The 18,119-nt window shown below is 41.3% G+C and overlaps 1 protein-coding gene across 1 annotated transcript in view; it reads right to left on the bottom strand.

Annotated features, from left to right (window-relative positions):
- The window catches only part of NYAP2 (neuronal tyrosine-phosphorylated phosphoinositide-3-kinase adaptor 2), a 144,838-nt gene extending 126,932 nt beyond the window's left edge, over positions 1 to 17,906 (bottom strand). The window contains exon 1 of the mRNA XM_045775326.2: positions 17,615 to 17,906. Coding sequence (XP_045631282.2) covers positions 17,615 to 17,858 — 244 coding nt within the window. The 5' untranslated portion in view covers positions 17,859 to 17,906. The remainder of the gene's footprint in view (positions 1 to 17,614) is intronic.
- Between the last annotated feature and the right edge of the window lie 213 nt (positions 17,907 to 18,119).

Below are 18,119 nucleotides of genomic sequence, written 5' to 3'. Positions count from 1 at the left end.
TGACTAATATAAGAGCCAAGTAAAAGAGTTTAAATATGTGAGGGAATTTTGGACAATCTATCTTTCATTGAAAAGGGCAAACAGAGTGGCTCAGTTGGTTAAGCATCCGACTCTTGGTTTTCAGCTCAGGTCATGATCTCCCGGTTGTGAATCAAGCCCCACATTGGGCTCTGTGCTCAGTGTGGAGTCTGCTTCAGGTTTTCTCTCCCTCTCCCTCTCACCCATGCTCTCACTCTCTGCTCTCAAATAAATAAATAAATAAATAAATAAATAAATAAGTAAAATCTTTAAAAAAAAGAAAAGGGCAAATGGAGCAAAATTTTGTGGGTAATGAATGAAAAATAGAGGAAGAAGAAATGTCTATGTAATAGAAATAAGGGCTTCAGCTATTTCATAAACTTTTCAAGCATTAAAATAAATTTGTTGATGCCAAGGATAGCGTCTGATAGCTTTCTTTTGGAACTTCTAATGGCTGAACATATTGACTTGAATATAGTAAATATCTAAACTGGTTGCTATGGATCAATAATTTCTTTTTTTTTTTTAAAGATTTTTTTTATTTATTTGACAGAGATAGAGACAGCCAGCGAGAGAGGGAACACAAGCAGGGGGAGTGGGAGAGGAAGAAGCAGGCTCATAGTGGAGGAGCCTGATGTGGGGCTCAATCCCATAACGCCGGGATCACGCCCTGAGCCGAAGGCAGATGCCTAACCGCTGTGCCACCCAGGCGCCCCTGGATCAATAATTTCTAAAGGAAAAGAACAAAAATGTCTATGAAAGATAAAAGGATAGGTATTACATACAGTGACATTCTTCTGCTGTCTACATACTTTCTTCCATAGTCAAACATTTGTAATGAGCTTACCAATTTGTCTGCTTACTTTGTGCATTGGAGAGCTGCTGAAGAACATCACACAAAACTACAATAATTGAAGATTGATGTTATTTTCTATTATGTTCATAAATACAGCTCATACAGCCACTCAACACTACCCAAAATATTATGTATTCCAATTCCCATAATGATAGTCTTACTCTTTGTGTATCTTCCCCACCAACGTTTAAGACATAACACTGCATTGTTTAAGAAAACAGAAGCAACCTGTGATAGTTCCCTTAGTGGCCCCCAATGAACTTTAACTCCTGGCATGCATGACCTTGAATAGCCTCTCCCCCATCAACTCTGGCTTTGACCATGTAACTTGCTTGGCCAAAAAGGATATTAGCAAGTATGGCACAAGCAAATGACTGATAAATACTTGAATATCAGGTGCGTTCTCTTAGAAATGCTTGCTCTTGTAAGTCAGCTGCCATGCTATAAACAGAGACTACCAAATTATGAGAACCCACATGAAGAAAGACCTGGAGGTTGAAAGACCACCTTCCAGCCAAGCTTCCAGCTGAAAACAATAGCTTAAATGGCCTCAATCACACTACAGGGAGCGGAGCAACTTACTACATTCAGTCAAATCCCAGAATAATGAGAAATAATAAATCATTGTTAATCCACGAAGTTATGAATCTTTTGTTACATAGCCATAGATAACTGGAGTATCATCTGAGAGATTTTTTTTCTCTTATTTTCATGACCAAGTCAAACCACACACCAGAATTCCTACCCATTTCCTTACTTGCTTTTCTTTGAGGACAGAGGAAGAAACCTTTGTCCCATCAAAGGCCTTTGTCATTTGATGGGGACTTTCTTCCTCCATTGGTCATCTCCCCTCCCTCTCTTCTGAATCGTTCTCCTGACCATTCTAAGTTGCTCTTGCTTCTCCCGTAGTTTACACAAGTATGTATGTACATATCTCACTCTGATCTCTCATCTTCTTCCAGCTACCACCCCATTTCTCTGCTTCTTTTCATAGCCAACCTTTCAAAAATTACATCTGTCCTCCCTCTCCTTCCTCACAGACCATTTCCTCTTTAAAGTCCCTTGAATTTGGCTTCTGCTTCCAACATTCCCCAGTTGATTTTTTTTTTTGTCCTGATCACCAGTGGCCTCTGTATTGTCAGATCTAACAGAATCACTTCTGCCCACTACCTGTGTAAGCTCTCAAAGACTTGTCACCATTTAGCACTGTATCATTGTACCTCCTTTTCTCTCTCTCTTTTTTTAAATATTTTATTTATTTATTTGACAGAGAGAGACAGCCAGCGAAAGAGGGAACACAGGCAGGGGGAGTGGGAGAGGAAGAAGCAGGCTCTTAGCGGAGGAGCCTGATGTGGGGCTCGATCCCAGAACGCTGGGATTGTACCTCCTTTTCTCTTGGCTCTTGTTTTCCTTCGATCTTACTGGCTACTTTGTCTGCTTTCTTACCTAGCTTCTCTTCTCCCACTCAACTGAATCTGAGTTGCTCGTCGGTTATTTCTAGGTCTTCTGAATTTCTTCTGCTCTCTCTTGCAGTAGGATTCTATTAATTCAGTGGCCGAAAGATATCTGTTTTAATGACAATCAAATCTATATCTCTACCTCAATTCTCCAGAGAACGATATCCAACTGTTTACTGTTTATCTCCACTTAAATATCTGACAAGCATCTCAAGCACGCTCATCTGAAACCCAGTTCTTCCCTAATCTTCCCCATCTCAGCAACAACTCCATCATAAATTCACTTGCTCTATCTAGAATTATAGGAGTAATCCTTAATTCTGCAACTTATTCTTTCAACAAACATTTAATTGAACACTTACTAGCACCAAACATGCACTAGATTAATATGATCCTTGTCCTACAGGATGTTCACCCCTTAGAGTCGACAACAGATATGAATGGATAATTATAATATGACTGAAAAAAATGCAATAATGGAGAAGAGATAAAATATATTTATAAGCAAAGAGATAGGATTCAAGTACCATTCTGGGAAATGGAGAAAAACATTTCAAATAACCAAGTTCTGAGAACTTTTTTTTTTTTTAAAGATTTTATGTATTTATTTGAGAGAGAGTGAGCACAAGCAGGGGGAGCAGTAGAGGAAGAGGTTGAAGCCAACTTCCTGCTGAGCAGAGAGCCCAATGCAGGGCTTCATCCCAGGACCCCTGGATAGTGACCTGAGCCAAAGGCAGATGCTTAACCAACTGAGCCCCAAGTTTTGAGAACTTTTGCTCTCATTACAGGAACTGTTTAGTTTCTTGTTTGGCTTATTACTTGAAGGTAACCATACAAGTTAAATCACAAGCTTTGTATCCCTTAGGATAAAGAGTTTTCAGATTTGAAATAAACGTTTTCTTAATGTAGAACTTCTGTCAAGCTGTGGTTTCTTACTGTTGATTTTGGTTTGGATTAGTCTCTTCCTCATCAAATATCTTTAAGTTATTCTCTCCTCAGTGTTTCAACAGAATATGGCTATAAATCCCACTTCATTTCTTTCTCTCTGCATTCTTGTTTTTCTCTGATCCAGCATAATTTTAGAGTTGCAGGAAACTTGACATCCCCAGTAAACCTCCTACTCTCAGAGACACATGAGCGTTATGTAATTGAACAGTGAGGTACATTGCTTAATACACAGACATTTTTATTTTAAGCACTTACATTTGGCAACAACTTGAATATTAATAAAAGTATGTGCATATTTCATATATTGTATTTCACTCAGGAAGTGCTGAAAGATTAAGAATCATGAGCAATTTAATCTGTCTAGTGTGATATTCTGTGGAAGTACAAGGGTTAAAAGAAAATAATTGTGCTTCATAGGAAAAGTATTAAAAAATATTAATAAGGTATGGATTTTATTATACCTGTAGAGGGAGGAAATGCCAAAAATAATACTGAATATTGCAAAGAATTTTTCTCTAGTCCAGTGGAGTAAGAAGGTCATGGTAACAGACATAAATTCATATATAATGGCGAAAAATAATTCACAAGGATTATCTCAACTATTACTAGATAATGTATTTCTAATTAGGATATTTAATATTAATCTCTGCAACTTTATTTCCTAATAAATAAAGGCCAAGTTTCAGGAAATTTCATAGGGATATGAAAAAGAGTAAGACCTTTAAGAATAACAGCTTAAAGGAAAAGATAGTCTTACAGAAATAAAACACTGCCAATGCCAGCAATGCCAAGCATGGCAACACAGTATGGAAGGAGGCACAGAGAAAACAACACTTTGTTCTGGAAAAATACAGTCCTGTGAGGAGCTGTGCAAGTCTTCAGTCAAGGAAAAGGTTTGGGGCAAGAATGTGAAGGACAGATGGAAGTGTTGAATTACTATATTGTACACCTGAAACTAACATAACATTGTATGTTACTTAACCAACTGGAATTAAAATAAAATTGAAAAAAAAGAAGAAGAATGTGAAGAATGTGATCAATTTTCCTAGGGCCAGGGGGAAGTAGGCTAGCATTCAACACAGGTAAGGCTATGAGAATGGCAAGGGGCATGGAGGGGTGCATTTGGAGGGCAGGAGGGAACCCTGAGCTCCAGGCTGTGAGCAGAGCCTGGGCTGAGCAGGAGAAGCAAGGCTGGACAGGTTGACAGAGCCAGGTGAAGAGAGCCTGGGGTTTGTATAGAAAGTGGCCTTGATCTCAGTTAACATTCGAAACTAGATTTGTGTTTTGGAAACATGGAAGTTAAATACAACCTTTTGCATTTATTTAATGATAAAATAGCTGTGGCTGCTATGTTTATAATTTAAACACCTATAGATCTTTTACGGAAACTCATTCTTGGCTCACAACCTTCCAGATTGCAAGAAAAAAATGTAAATGTAATCAACAGCATGCATTTAATGAGTTTTCATCTATACAGAGCACCAGGATCCTTGTCTCACAGAAAAGTTTTCACAGATAGGACCTGTATATCCTCAATATACCTATATATCTACATCTGTGTATCTATACCAAACCAACAATACCTATACCTATACCTATACCTATACCTATCCTGTGCCTGCACCTATCTCCCTGGTAAGTAAGGAAGGGAGGGGGACTATGCGCAACTGCTCCGATAGAAAAGATAACACTTTTCTATTTCTCATCAATTCCACTGCTCCTACCTTGCTTTGTGCCCCCACCGTCTCTCACCTGGATTACCTGTCTCCTGACTGGTCTCTCCGATTCTACATCTGAGCCCGATGAGTCTATCCTCACTGCAGTCACTAAAATGATTCTTTTCAAACATCATGCCACTCTTCTGCTCCACCTCCTGAATGGCTGCCGTGGATGCAAAGCCTTACGATGGCCTAGAAGGAAGGTTGTGTAGGGTCTCACCTTCTTTTTCCTCTCTGACCTCTTTTTTGTTCTTGTCCTTTTTTCTTTCCTTCTTTTTTTTTTTTTTTGAAGGTCTAGGCCCAACATGGGGCTCGAACTCATGACCCTGAGATCAAGAGTTGCATGCTGTACTGACTGAGCCAGCCAGACACCCCTTGGTTTTGTCTTTTTCATCCACAATGTTCCCTCCACACTGACCACCTACCTATGGGCTTCCTGCCTTTGGGTCTTTGCAGCAACTGTTTTCTCTACAGGGAACACTCTCCCTCAAGATATCCACATAAGACACATCCCCACCTTCTTCCTGTCTGTGCAAGTTATCAATTGATTGTCTCTCACTTCTAAACTCATCCTCTTTTCCTGCTTCTGACAAGAGATCTAGGCTCTTTAAATATCTTCTTCTGGGCCAGCTGGCACAATGTTAAGCTTTGTCAGGAGAAGATGCTGGAAAAACACTGCAGCAAAAAAAGGGGTTTTGCTTCCTGGTTCCAGCAGCTCACTAGCCAAACTTCTGAAGTGAAAGTGGCTTCCCCATGTCCAGCTCCTGCAAAGTATGCGACTTCTCTAGCCTTGGCTCTGGAAACACCCAAAAGCCACCAGCTGCCTATAGCAAACCCCCCACCCCAGGTGCTGTTGTGGTGGAGTAACTCTGATGAGAAACTCTTAGGAATGGTTTTCCCCCACACACCAGAGAGGGTTCTCCAGCAAGTTCCAGAAGGTAAATTTCCAGCAAAAGCACTATTCCACAGGAATGGTTCCAGCATCCAGTAATCCATAACTGTGCCTCCCAACAAGGCCTGGAACTCAGCTCCAGCTGGAGGACACTATCTCAGCTGTGGGGGGTAGGGGCTATTTCTCACGTGTTCTATTTCTGTGTTCCCTGCAGTTTGTTCTACTTCTTACTGGTTGATCTCCCGTTACTCGAATCCTATTATAGTCAGTGATTCTTTACAGTAAATGCTCCTTGTTCAAATTACTGTGCAGGTTCCCTTGATTGGGCCTACAACGAATCAATCTTAAATATCAGGATGAAGACTTTTCTGCTCTCTCTACTCAAATGTACTCACCCTTTGGATCCCTTTGCCTTGCTCTAGATTTTTCTTTCTTCCATAGCACTTACCTTCCAGCATATTAGCCAGTTTATGAATTTATTTTGTCTATTGTTTATCAACTGCTTACTCCTGCTAGAATAGACACACCTCAAAGGTATTCACCTTTTTTAAGTTTGTTCATGGATGTATCTCAAACTCCTAGGACAGTAACTGGTGCATAATAGGTACTCAATAAATACTTGCCGAAGGAATAACCACACAGATCACAAGCAGGTGCCACTCTGAATATACTGTCCCACATGGGGGGACTTTAGCATGGTTTCAGCGACTACAGTCAGAATTTCCATACCCTTTGAGGACAAAGAGAGATGCCAATCCTTCCACTTGTCTCAGATTACAGATCATAGAAGTTGTGTATTGCTATATGTACAGTCTTAAGATACCATGGAAGAACGTGGTCCCAATGCCTCAAATTCTTTTGACCATTTTAACCAAATCAATAATTCCTTATTCAGTTATTTTTTTGAATGTGGCGATTACTTTCATATTTAATCTGCTTGAATTCACTGTCAAGGTGGTGTGTACATGTTGCTAAAACAAAGATTTTCACAGACGCTGAAACCTAAATTCTGATTAAGACTTTAAGAGAGCATACCAGCTAAAGAATAGAGATATATGGCCTTGATCTAATCACACATAGATAGAAGCATATATTTCCTTTTCTTTTTCAAAGCTTATATATCATTGAAATAATGATAGTCAAATTACCCAGACACAGTTAGGGAAAAGAAATAAAATTGAAATATGCAAAAATGGGCAATGTCTAATTTTAATTTCTCATTGCTATTTAACATAAGGATACAAAGTCGATTTATTCTACGGAAGTGAGTGTTTCTAGTTTGAATTTCATCTCTGTGCACTCTTAGCTTTCTTTTAAAGATAACCCAGTCCTTTGTATCTCAAAAAGATGGAAGACTCCAAAAGATAAAATAAACATCTGTCCCCCAATAAAGATTATATACGGAGAGTAGATCTTTGGTTACTTGGAACTGTAAGAATATAACCCAGCTTGGTTAGCCACATTTTCCAGAGATATAAGAGCATTCTCATTCGGTAGCAATACACTTTTTCATTGTAAGCATTTTTACACAGAATATTTCTAAAATGTATTGCATTTGGGGGGCACCTGGCCAGCTCAGTCGGTAGAGCATATGACTCTTGATCTCAGGGTTGTGAGTTCAAGCCCCACGTTGGGCAGTGTTTCCTTAAAAATAAAATAAAAAATATATTGCATACTTATTGTCAGCAGTTTAAGACACTTCCTCTGAAAAGCCATCTCTGCCTCTTCGAGTGTGAGGTAGATGTCTTTGGTCTACACTCACAACAGACCGTGTACTTCACCAACCAGTACACTGATCCCGCTTCATTGTGACTGCCTGCTTAGATGTCAGTGGCCCTCCCTGGGTTGTAATGTGTTTTAAGGGACATAACATATATTTCCCCTTTCTCCATTACCTAGCATGGTGCCTGCACATAGCAGACAGTCAATAAATATTTACTGACTAATGACATCCTCGGGGGCATCACCACTCACACTGAAAGTAATACAAGCGGAGAGTAATCAAGACATTTTGAGCGGATGATGCTTTTTGACTTGACACTAACTGTATAAATTCCTTAAATTTTGTTTCTCTCCTCTAGTAGCAGGTAAAACAGTCCTTGCTGTTTTTCCCATGATAATTCATTCCTTCTAATATGCTACGGGGGTGTGAAAACAAGACCTGAAAACAAATGTATACTAAGTTAAAAACAAACAAATAAACCTGAAATTGACATTCTGTAAAATTCACAAGCCTCAGTGCAAGAAGGAGTTTAGTTCCCCTAAGCTCTTTTTTTTTTACTCCCCTTAGTTTTCAGCTGTTCTCATTAGATGAAGTTGTCAGAAAGCAGAGGTTCCAAAGGGTGATGTGTTCCCATGTTCTGCTCCATATAATCAGCTTAATTTAATACATATTAATAGCAAAAAAGAAATTTAAAAAGCTTATCTTAAATCACTGCCCTCCCACTTATCAAGAAAAATCACAGAAAGCAATACATATTATAGGAACTCTCAGTACAGACAGAGGGCCATAAAATCAAAGCACTCTTTCTGCAGTAAGTGGATGCTTCGTTGAGGTCAATTAAAGGCAAGATTTATGCACACTTGCAGTCACTCTGCCTTAAAAAATGGCTTTACACACTTTTCTTGAAGGTAGAGTGAGAAACTGCTCAGAAGCTGGATGCCTTTATAATGGAAAAATAGAACTAATCTGGAGGATATCCCTGGCCTATAAGACTATGACAGAAATAGTGGAGGAGAACCTTGAAATACATGTGAACAGGGAAGGTTAAGCTAACTTCCAGAAGTCACTGAAGGGGAAGAAACCTCAGGTCTCTATTTAGAGCATCTCAGTTGAGAAACTTGGTTTTTAGACCTTATCTGAATGGCACAGGCTGAACCTTCTTTGACTTATAATGTGGGGATAAACTTAAAAGGTATACAGTGCCAGTAACACAATACAGCCCGTCAACAGTATTCTTTATCACCACCCATAATTAATTTGTGTATCTACTAAGATTCAGAAATGCAAAACAATGGAGAAAATATAAGGTTTTACAAACCTGAAACAATCTCATCGTTTAAATCATTTGGAACAGTGACTACATCGCAAACCAAACTGGGACTGAGTGATGGGTGGACAGCATGGGTAGTAGTTGTCCTGGGACCCTGAGGGATGAGTGGAAACTTGCTCTGGAGACTAATTTGGAACGGGCATTCCAGGCAGAAGGAATGCCGCATGCACAGAAGGTCCCAGAAGCAGAAACAAGCTTGGCCTTTTCAGAGAAAATTATGTACTTCAGGACCACTACAAGGATCATGCATGGTGGGAGATGTGACTCTACAGGTTGGCAGGAGCAAGGTGATTAAGATCATGCTCCTGTGTTGTGCTTTTATCAGTAAATGGTGAAATGGATAACAAATGAACCAATGAAATCAAAAGGTGGATAATGATATGACTGGATGTGCAGGTGAGGAAATCCTTTTTGGAAGCAGTAGGGAGGGTGGATTTGAGAAGATGAGACTGAAGGAAAGGAGAGGAGTCAGGTGCCTGAACAGTTGTCCAGGTGAGAAATGATGATGGTCTGAGTTGGGAGAGTAAAAGCGTAAATCATCGATGGAGAGGGGCAGACATGGGAGGTATGAGGAACAGAACTGGCTACACTTGATGATGGATTCGATGTCAGGGGAAGATAAGGAGAGCAATCTGTTAAGGTTCTTACATTCTAACCTTGGTATCAAGAGAGGAAACATGGATGAAATGGCTGGTTCAGTGTGGGCATGATGAGTTTGAAACTCCATGATATCTACAGATAGACACGGGTCCAGAGATTCAATCAGACATTTGGACAGTATGTGGATTCATCACCTATTTATTCAACAACTGTCAGAGTAGAAGATAAAAGCCAAGGGCAGAATCTAGAGACATCATCATTTAAGAATCAGGCAGAACAAGAGATGCCATCAAAGGAGATTTAGAGAGCGGTGGTCAGGAAGAAAACCAGTAGTGAACGGTGCATGGACAGAAAAGGAGGAGGGGGGCAATATGGGGGTTACCAATAATCTAAAATGCTGAAGAGAAGAAACAAAGAATAGGCATAGAAGGAAGCCACCAAGATGGGAACCAAGACTGGATTCAGTGTCATGGTGAGTGTGGAATTGGATAGTAAGCTATGCATCTCGAACAAATGAGAGTTGGCTCAGTAGAACAAGCACATGCAGAAGGCCTTTTAGAAACGAGATGAACAAGGAGACATATAAGATGATGGCTTGACGATGCCATTGGGTCAAGGTCAGAAACGGGTGAGATTAATAGTCAAGGTTAGTTTAGTCTGAAATGAGTTAATCAATTCCGTCAACAAGCACATGAGTATAGAAAGGACCCTGAGGCTCAGATGAGAGCCCAGCCCCAGCTGGTCCCTGGACTGCAGACCCTAACTCACAGAAACTGTAAGAAAATGAAGGTATATTATTTTCAGCCACTAAGTTTATGTCAATTTGTTGCACGGCAAGCAAACACCCTCAAAATCAATGCCTTATCACCACACTCAGGAACTCTGGGCTTATTGGTCTCTCAGGGAAAAAATCAGTCTGTGCCAACAGCATGGACAAAAATCCTCTTACGAATCTAAGACAGTGAGACAATTGAGGCTAAATCAGACTCCACAGAAGGATGTTGGGTGAGACCATTAGAGGCAAGGTAGCTCGTTGGACCAAAATCAACAAGCTCGGCAAGGATTGAGAGAGAGAGATGTGTTGTGTGATGACTTATTTGCAAACTGTTCCATTCACGGGCCTCAGGGCACATTTGGAGAAAGATCACACACGCTGTGGATGTCCAACCCTGTCTCCGTCTGAACAGCGCCTGGTTTGACAGATGGCTTTTCCACTAGGAAGCCTAGCAGCTTCTGATTCTGTCAACCTGGAAAGAGGAATCCGGGAATGTGGGACTCCGGTGATCATCTCCCACATCGCATCCCAGAAAACAAACGAGAATACACACCAGGACACGATCCAATGCGGGAACTATGAGGATTTCCGGAGTTCTTCTTCCCCCTTTCTTTGTGTTATGAGTGCTGTGCTACACGGGGCTTAGAGCACTTGGTGGGCACACACCATGAGGTACAAGTGCCACTTGTTATGTGGAAATGGTCCTAAGCAGGCATGCCACAGAAATGGAAATGAGCCATTCAAAAAGCCACCCGAAAAGCCACGGCTGAGTCCTTTGAAAGAACAAAAACTGTTAGTGAGAAGAAAGGACGCTCTCAGGAAAAGATCTGAACAAATCCACAAAAAACTTAGCAGATACTCAAGAGCCCTCATATGTCAGTGTTTTCCCAGGTTCCTTCATCTCATTTATTTGCGAGATCCGGCCTAGAAAGTTTGGAAAGGCAGACACTGTCTGAACTGCCCTCCACTCCCTTCTGAGAAACAGCCGGGTGCCAAGAGAGGAAGGGCAGCTCTCCTCTCTTTGTCCCACTTCACGTTTTCTGCCTAGCAACTCGGTAAGATGGATTACTGTTCCATTGCTACATAACAGGTTATCACAACCACAGCAGCTTAAGGATCCATACCCTTGTCTTAGCTCACAGTCCTACAGATCAGACGTCTGGGCACAGCCAGAACCCAGTCTTCTGGGTCTCAGGGTCCCACAGGCTGAAATCAACATGGCAGCCACACTGTGTCCTTGTCTGGAGATGCAGAGGACAAATCCACTTCCAAGCTCATTTTTGTCATTGGCAGAATTCAGTTCCTTGCAGTTATAGAACCAAGGTCCCTGTTTCCTTGCTGGCTTTTAGCTGGAGACTACTTTCAATTCTTGGAAGCCACCCGTATGCCTTGCCACATGGCCGCCTCCATCTTCAAGTCACCAATGGTATGTCAGTTCCAGGGAATACTCGGGTTGAGTATAGCAGGAAGTAAGTACTCTCCGATACCCTTTTGGATGGCATTCTACCTACCACACGAGATCAGTATTGTTATTCCCGTTTTATAGGCAAGGAGAGGGAGGCTGAGACGGTGTTAAATGCTGTCAGCACTGATGTGAAACCCATGTCTGTTTGCTTCTCACACCCTTATTTCTCTAATACAGCTGAGTTGTAAAAGGAATGGTCTTAAAATGTTTGAATGTCTGAGATCTGGGCTAGTCACTGAGAAAGCAAAAGCAAGTATACCGCTGGCCCTGAGTGGTGCTGTTTTAGGTTCCTAAACCAGAACTCTGAAACCCGAAAGTTCCCTCACATAATAAGCACACTCAAACTTCTCCTCCTCTCTCCTCAAATGCCCTTGGGTTGCTTTTGAAGCTTTATCTGTAGAAAATCAGATTTGGGCACCTTTCAATTGTCGGCCCTGAACAACAGAAGAACAGCAAATATTCTTTGTAGGAACAAACACTTTATTAAAATGTGTTAAACTGCTTCTTCCAGAGCTAAACAACTAATTACATGGAGGAATTCCCCCATGGTTGTCATGCCAGATTTTCTGGTTTCTAGAAAGGATTTCTTTCACTCAGCCCTTGCTCTGTGATGTGCTAGAGGAAGGCTGAGTTGCGATGGTGGAACTAAAGTGATTATAAGCAACATGAGGGAAAGAACCCCTTGTTCTGTTCGCCAATGGATCCGAAGCATAAAAGAGAGCATTGTTAGAGGGTGTAACTTTCTACCTATGGTAACCTGGAAAAGGAATTTGGGTTTTTTGTTGGTTTTTGTTTTTAAGGCAGTGACCTTATGATGAATTTAGACTTTGGTTCTGGCTTAACAACATATTTCAAGTTGTTAAGGGTGGTCATGATTCCAAACATTTCTGCAGGTACTTCGATTTCCGATTAACACCTATGACTCCACTAAACATCTCGAGAAGGGAAAATCAGAAACCAGGAAAACTATCCCAATTCAAAAATATTTTCTCATTATTTTGTAAGGAGACAATCGTGAAATAATATCATAAATGAAGCATTAAAAATGACCCAAAAGAGGGGTGCCTGGGTGGCTAGGTCGTTAAGTGTCTACTTTCGGCTCAGGTCATGATCCCAGGGTCCTGGGATCGAGCCCTGCATCAGGTTCCCTGCTCAGTAGGGAGGCTGCTTCTCCCTGTCCCTCTTCCCTCTCCCTCCCTCCCCTTCATGCTCTCTCTCTCTCTCAAATAAAGAAATATTTTTTTTAAATGACCCAAAAGAAGGATTCATAACAAATGAAATGTAAGAACACTTAGTTTTGGAGGGTGGGGGATATGGGTGAAAGTGGTCAAAAAGACGCAAACTTCCAATTATAAAATAAATAAATCCTGGGATGCAATGTATGATATGGTGACTTTAGTTAAGATATTGTATTACATACTTGAAAGTGGCTAAGGGAATAGATCTTAAAAGTTTTCAATACGAGAAAAAAAACTATAACTATGTGTGGTGACAGATACTAACCAGACTTATTGTGCTGGTCACTTTGCAATATATAAAAATACTGAATCATCATGTTGTACCCCTGAAACTACTATGTTATATGTCAATTAGACCTCAATTAAAAAATACTTAGTTTTGTTTTTTTAAAGGACTCTAAAGTGTAGAGGTACTTGATGTTTAAAGAAACATACTTTCCTCATTATACGAAATATTTTACTAATGTCATAATATCATGAAAAGATTATTACACCTAGAGAATACTTCCCTGTTTATTCAGTCTGTTGTGTAAAAACTTTCAAGCCTAACGTGTACAGTGTGTGTGTGTGTGTCAGGAGGAGGCCTTTTTTTTTTTCTCTCCTATTTGTTTTTAATATAGGTGTTGCACCAAACCCAAATTTTATGTTATTCAAGCCTATTAATAGGCAGTAAGTGCACCTTTAAAATTGTATTAATTTATAATTGCATAGCAATTTCTTTCTACCATGCACCATCGTGGGCATTATCCCACTGGGTTATCATAAGGCTGTGAGGGAGGCAGAGTACCATCAATTTTCAGTTCTTTATACTCATTTTAAAGGTAATGAAACATATGGTGACTAACATAACATAATAAAAAATTATTATAAAAAAATAAAAAATAATTTAAAAATTAAAAATAAAAAAATAAAGGTAACGGAACAGCCTCATTGGATCACTTGCCCAAAGTCAAGTGCCTGTTGGTTCTAAGTACGGTCTCTGCCTGTACCACACAGTCTCGAATGATGACGCTATTGAGGAACAGGATGCCCGTCTACCTGAGTGGTGGGGGTGGAGAATGAAAGCTTGCACAGCTCCTGCTTCCTCTGGGTCATACATGAGACACATCTGGTAGGGCTTTTCATCCTTTCCAGTTAACTCTCTTTATCTAATCTAATCTTTCCTTAAACTAAGCAGGTACCACACTGAAGAAAAAAAAGAGCAATTAAAATACTTATTGCATACTTGTTGCCAGTATATCGTCTCTACTGTATAATTTGTAAAGGTGTTACTATTGTAGAAGACCCTTAAGCAGAGTCTTAAATGTACATCTGAAGTGTGATAGAATTAAAATTTTTAAAAACTAAATTGTACTTTCTTGGTTTGTAATTTTTTGCGTGTTCATCGTTAAGCTCTTTTTTTCCTACTCTGAAAAGCTGTTTTGCTACAAGTCCAGTTCTTTTTTACTTTCATCCACAGGGAAGTCATAATCCCCTACTTAAGTAGAAGCCAGTTACCATGGAAATCATTCTAACGCCACTGAATCAATATTTTGATTTTGCTGACATTTAATGTGAAAAGACGAGACAGACTAAGATTCATAGAAGTCACTTTTCATCTTTGTTATAATTTTGATAACTAGGAAAATTGTAAAGAAAACATATGCCCTGTAATGAACTCCAGTTAACTCCCAGTTAGGAAGAACTGAGAATTCATAAAAGAACAATCTACACATTTATATGCTTTTGGCTTTGAGTGTACACATATGTGTGCATGCATTTGGACTCAAGACTTTTTCCCCATCTCTGAACTGCGCCCTGATTCTCTCTTGTTATGGAAGTCATAACTTGGTAGAGGAGATTTGAATGCATTCAATTTTGCAATTGCCTTTTTATTAAGTGTTCTGAAGAGGTGAAATTTGCATCGAGAATCACTCTTCTATAGAAGTTGACCTTTTCTGCATTGGATCCCAGTAGCCCATCCGGCCCACTGACTGTCCTCAGACATGTACTACAGCTGAAACGTCTCAATCCCCATGCTTAGATCTCCTTTGAGGAGAGATGTTGAACTTGGACCTTGTGTTTAGTAAGTCTCATGTTGATCAAGTAGTTTCCCACGTCTCACTTAAGTCTTTGTACTGCTCTAATTTAGTCACTGTCTCCTTTCCTGTCCTCAGAAGAAATAAAGATAATAGAGCTACTGTCTTCTGTTTGATAAGTAGCTATTTGAAACCCTAGATCTGTAGATGGTGAGGGGATCTGAAAGAATTAAGAGCTGCTCTCCTTCAGGAATTAGGTACCTAAGGCATCTTAAATGTGTGGTAATCAGTTCCACTTTTAAGACTACCAAACCACCATTCAAATGTTTCTTCTGTGGGACAACATCCTGTATTTCTGCATCCGTTCACTTTGAAGGCCCCAGGGCCCCCTTTCTTGAGAGAGACTATTCTGGAGGTATTTTACCCCGCTTCCAGAAGTTTCCAGCAGCACTGCAGTGCTTGATAACACACTCCTTCCTGGCTACTTTCCTCCTCTGTTTCATCTTTGCCCTCCCCTTTGGGAGGTCCTTTTTTTTTTTTTTTAATATTTTATTTATTTATTCGACAGAGAGAGAGACAGCCAGTGAGAGAGGGAACACAAGCAGGGGGAGTGGGAGAGGAAGAAGCAGGCTCCTAGCGGAGGAGCCTGATGTGGGGCTCGATCCCAGAACGCCGGGATCATGCCCTGAGCCGAAGGCAGACGCTTAACCGCTGTGCCACCCAGGCGCCCCTGGGAGGTCCTTTTATTTCTCCTTGATTCTTCAATATTTCTAGATTAGATTCAGGCCCGCATCATTCAGAGACCAGCATTCTAAATCAGTAAACTTCTTTTGTAAACAATCTAATATCATTAGCTATGCAGTTTTTTGGCAAGAAAGGTAGGAGAGGGGGACTTCTGGAAATAAGATCAGAGAAAATAAAGAGAAATGAAAGGCACCATGTAACAACATCAGGGGAAATATTTAAACAATATTTAAAATTTACAAAAACAGATCTCTAGGGCCCTTTAGTGTATTAACAAGTAAAGGAAACACCTAATTTGTTTCTACAAGCATCAATGTGTTACAAGTTGAAGGACATGCTGATGACCTTGAATCAGGAGAGAAAGGAGTCTTTGCACGCATATCCATGTCATTTTCATTCATTATAGCAAAACTGGACCAACCTAAGAATTCATCAAGGAGAAAACGATTATATAAAGTGCTATGATGTATACTTCTTAAAAATGGTGTTTCTTAAATTGAATGCCATGGAAAATAGTCACAAGAGAATAAGTGAAAAATAAAACAGAAAACCGTATGCATTATGATTCCGATTTTGTAAATATGCATACACATACATGTTATTCACATATGTACTCACATACATATGCACATAGTCATGTTTTTGTATGTATGTATGTATAGTAGGAAAAACCGAGCCGCAGCGATTTTCCATGTAGAATGCATGGATTAGCTCCACCTCCAGGAATGTATCTGTATTCTTCAGTGTGCACTGAAGCTTTGGGGTTTTGTATAAATAGGCACCGAGGCATCAATATGGGAGAAAGGAAAAATGAGGTTGATGGAAGAGATGTGACAAGCCTCATGGGCAGCCCATCTCATGGACTAGGCTTGAGCTTCTGTGGAAAGATTAGACCAGAAGATGAAGGAACTTTCAGGAAGGACTGGCGAGCCTTCCCAGCTGAGGAAAGGACCACCTTGGCTTCCACTCCCAGCTGCCAACCACCGTGACACTTGGTACACTGGGGGCTCGGGGAAGCCTGCTGTGGAGAATGTCAGGGACAGGCAGTGTGAGAGAAAAACTAAGGGACCCGGCAGCCCCGGTTCCTCAAGCTGGCCACCGGCGGCACAGGCGACCTTGAAGCGCTTTCCACGACTAATCCACAAAACCCAAATGGGCTTGTATCAAAGCACACTTGAGACTGCTCTCCTGCCAAGGGACTCTCAGGAGAAACTCAGGAAAATGGAAACTTCCTTATTCGCGGAAGACTAAAGAGCTGGTGAGATCTGCGGTTACCCTGACCTAATTCATCCTGCTAGACCAGCAAGGAGGCGGAGAGAGATTTGTGCATTTCAGAGCTGAGGAAAAACCCCAGAATTTAGAGACAGGGATTGAAGGAGACGTTGGAATATATGCACAGCGTGTGTGTTCATATTCATCAGAAGGAACTCCACCGCAATGTGCAAAATCATTATTTCTCAGAACGACTACAATTTGCCTTCTGTGTATGTTCCTGCTTTACAATGCTCCCCTAAGACTCACATCATGCTTCTAGATTCATACGAGGGATAACTAACCAAAGCAAGACGGTATCAGCTTTAGATGTTGTTTTAGGCCAAACAACTTCCTAATAATTTGAAGCTGTAAGGGGGTAAGAAAACACCCGCGCTGCCTTCCCTTGTTTGTGGGTGTCCTTTGTCGACATCTTAATAAAAGGCCTCCTCGTCTCCCCTGCTCCTGTCCGGGACTTCAGGGAGACGGAGGCAGGGCTGGGAGACCCAGGCGGGGAGGGCAGGGGCATGCTGACCCAGCAGCGCTGAGGCCTGACCCCGGGGAGCCGGCACGCGTGTTACCTTCGGGCCGCTCGGGGGCCTTCCCGCTCTTGCCCGGCGCCGCGCTGTTGACCGTCTCGGACGACGTGCTCAGCTTGGTGCTGGGGTCCCGCTTGGGCTTGGGCGGCGGCTGCCGGCGGGAGCCACAGCTGCTGTCGTCGTCTGTGCCCCCGACCGAGTGCAGGGACTGGGACCTCACGGAAAAGCCGCTGGAGCAGGGATGGGGAAGTCTGTCCTGAGGCGCAGGCATCGTCATGAATCCCATGCGGAAATGCTTGCCCGCGTAACTTCCTTCGTGGCCCCGCCCCACTTCGCCACCTATGCTGTAAAACAAAGCAGAGCCAAGTCCGTGAAGGTGAAGGTCACGGGGACGCGAGCGTCTTTGTCCTAGGGGAGAGTTCACATTTTAACTCAAGGCTGGTGAAGGAACATTTGCATTGGCACGAGAACACTCTGTGCTTTTGCATTAAGTATGACGGTAAAGCAGATATAACCTGGTTATAATGAGAAATCCTAACACTTATTT

The sequence above is a fragment of the Ursus americanus genome, chromosome 1, assembly GCF_024610735.1.
Source record: "Ursus americanus isolate L20-20 chromosome 1, mUrsAme1.1.p, whole genome shotgun sequence".
Taxonomy (NCBI): domain Eukaryota; kingdom Metazoa; phylum Chordata; class Mammalia; order Carnivora; family Ursidae; genus Ursus; species Ursus americanus.
The sequence above is the reverse complement of the archived record's forward strand: the minus strand, read 5'-3'. Positions and strand labels throughout refer to the sequence as shown.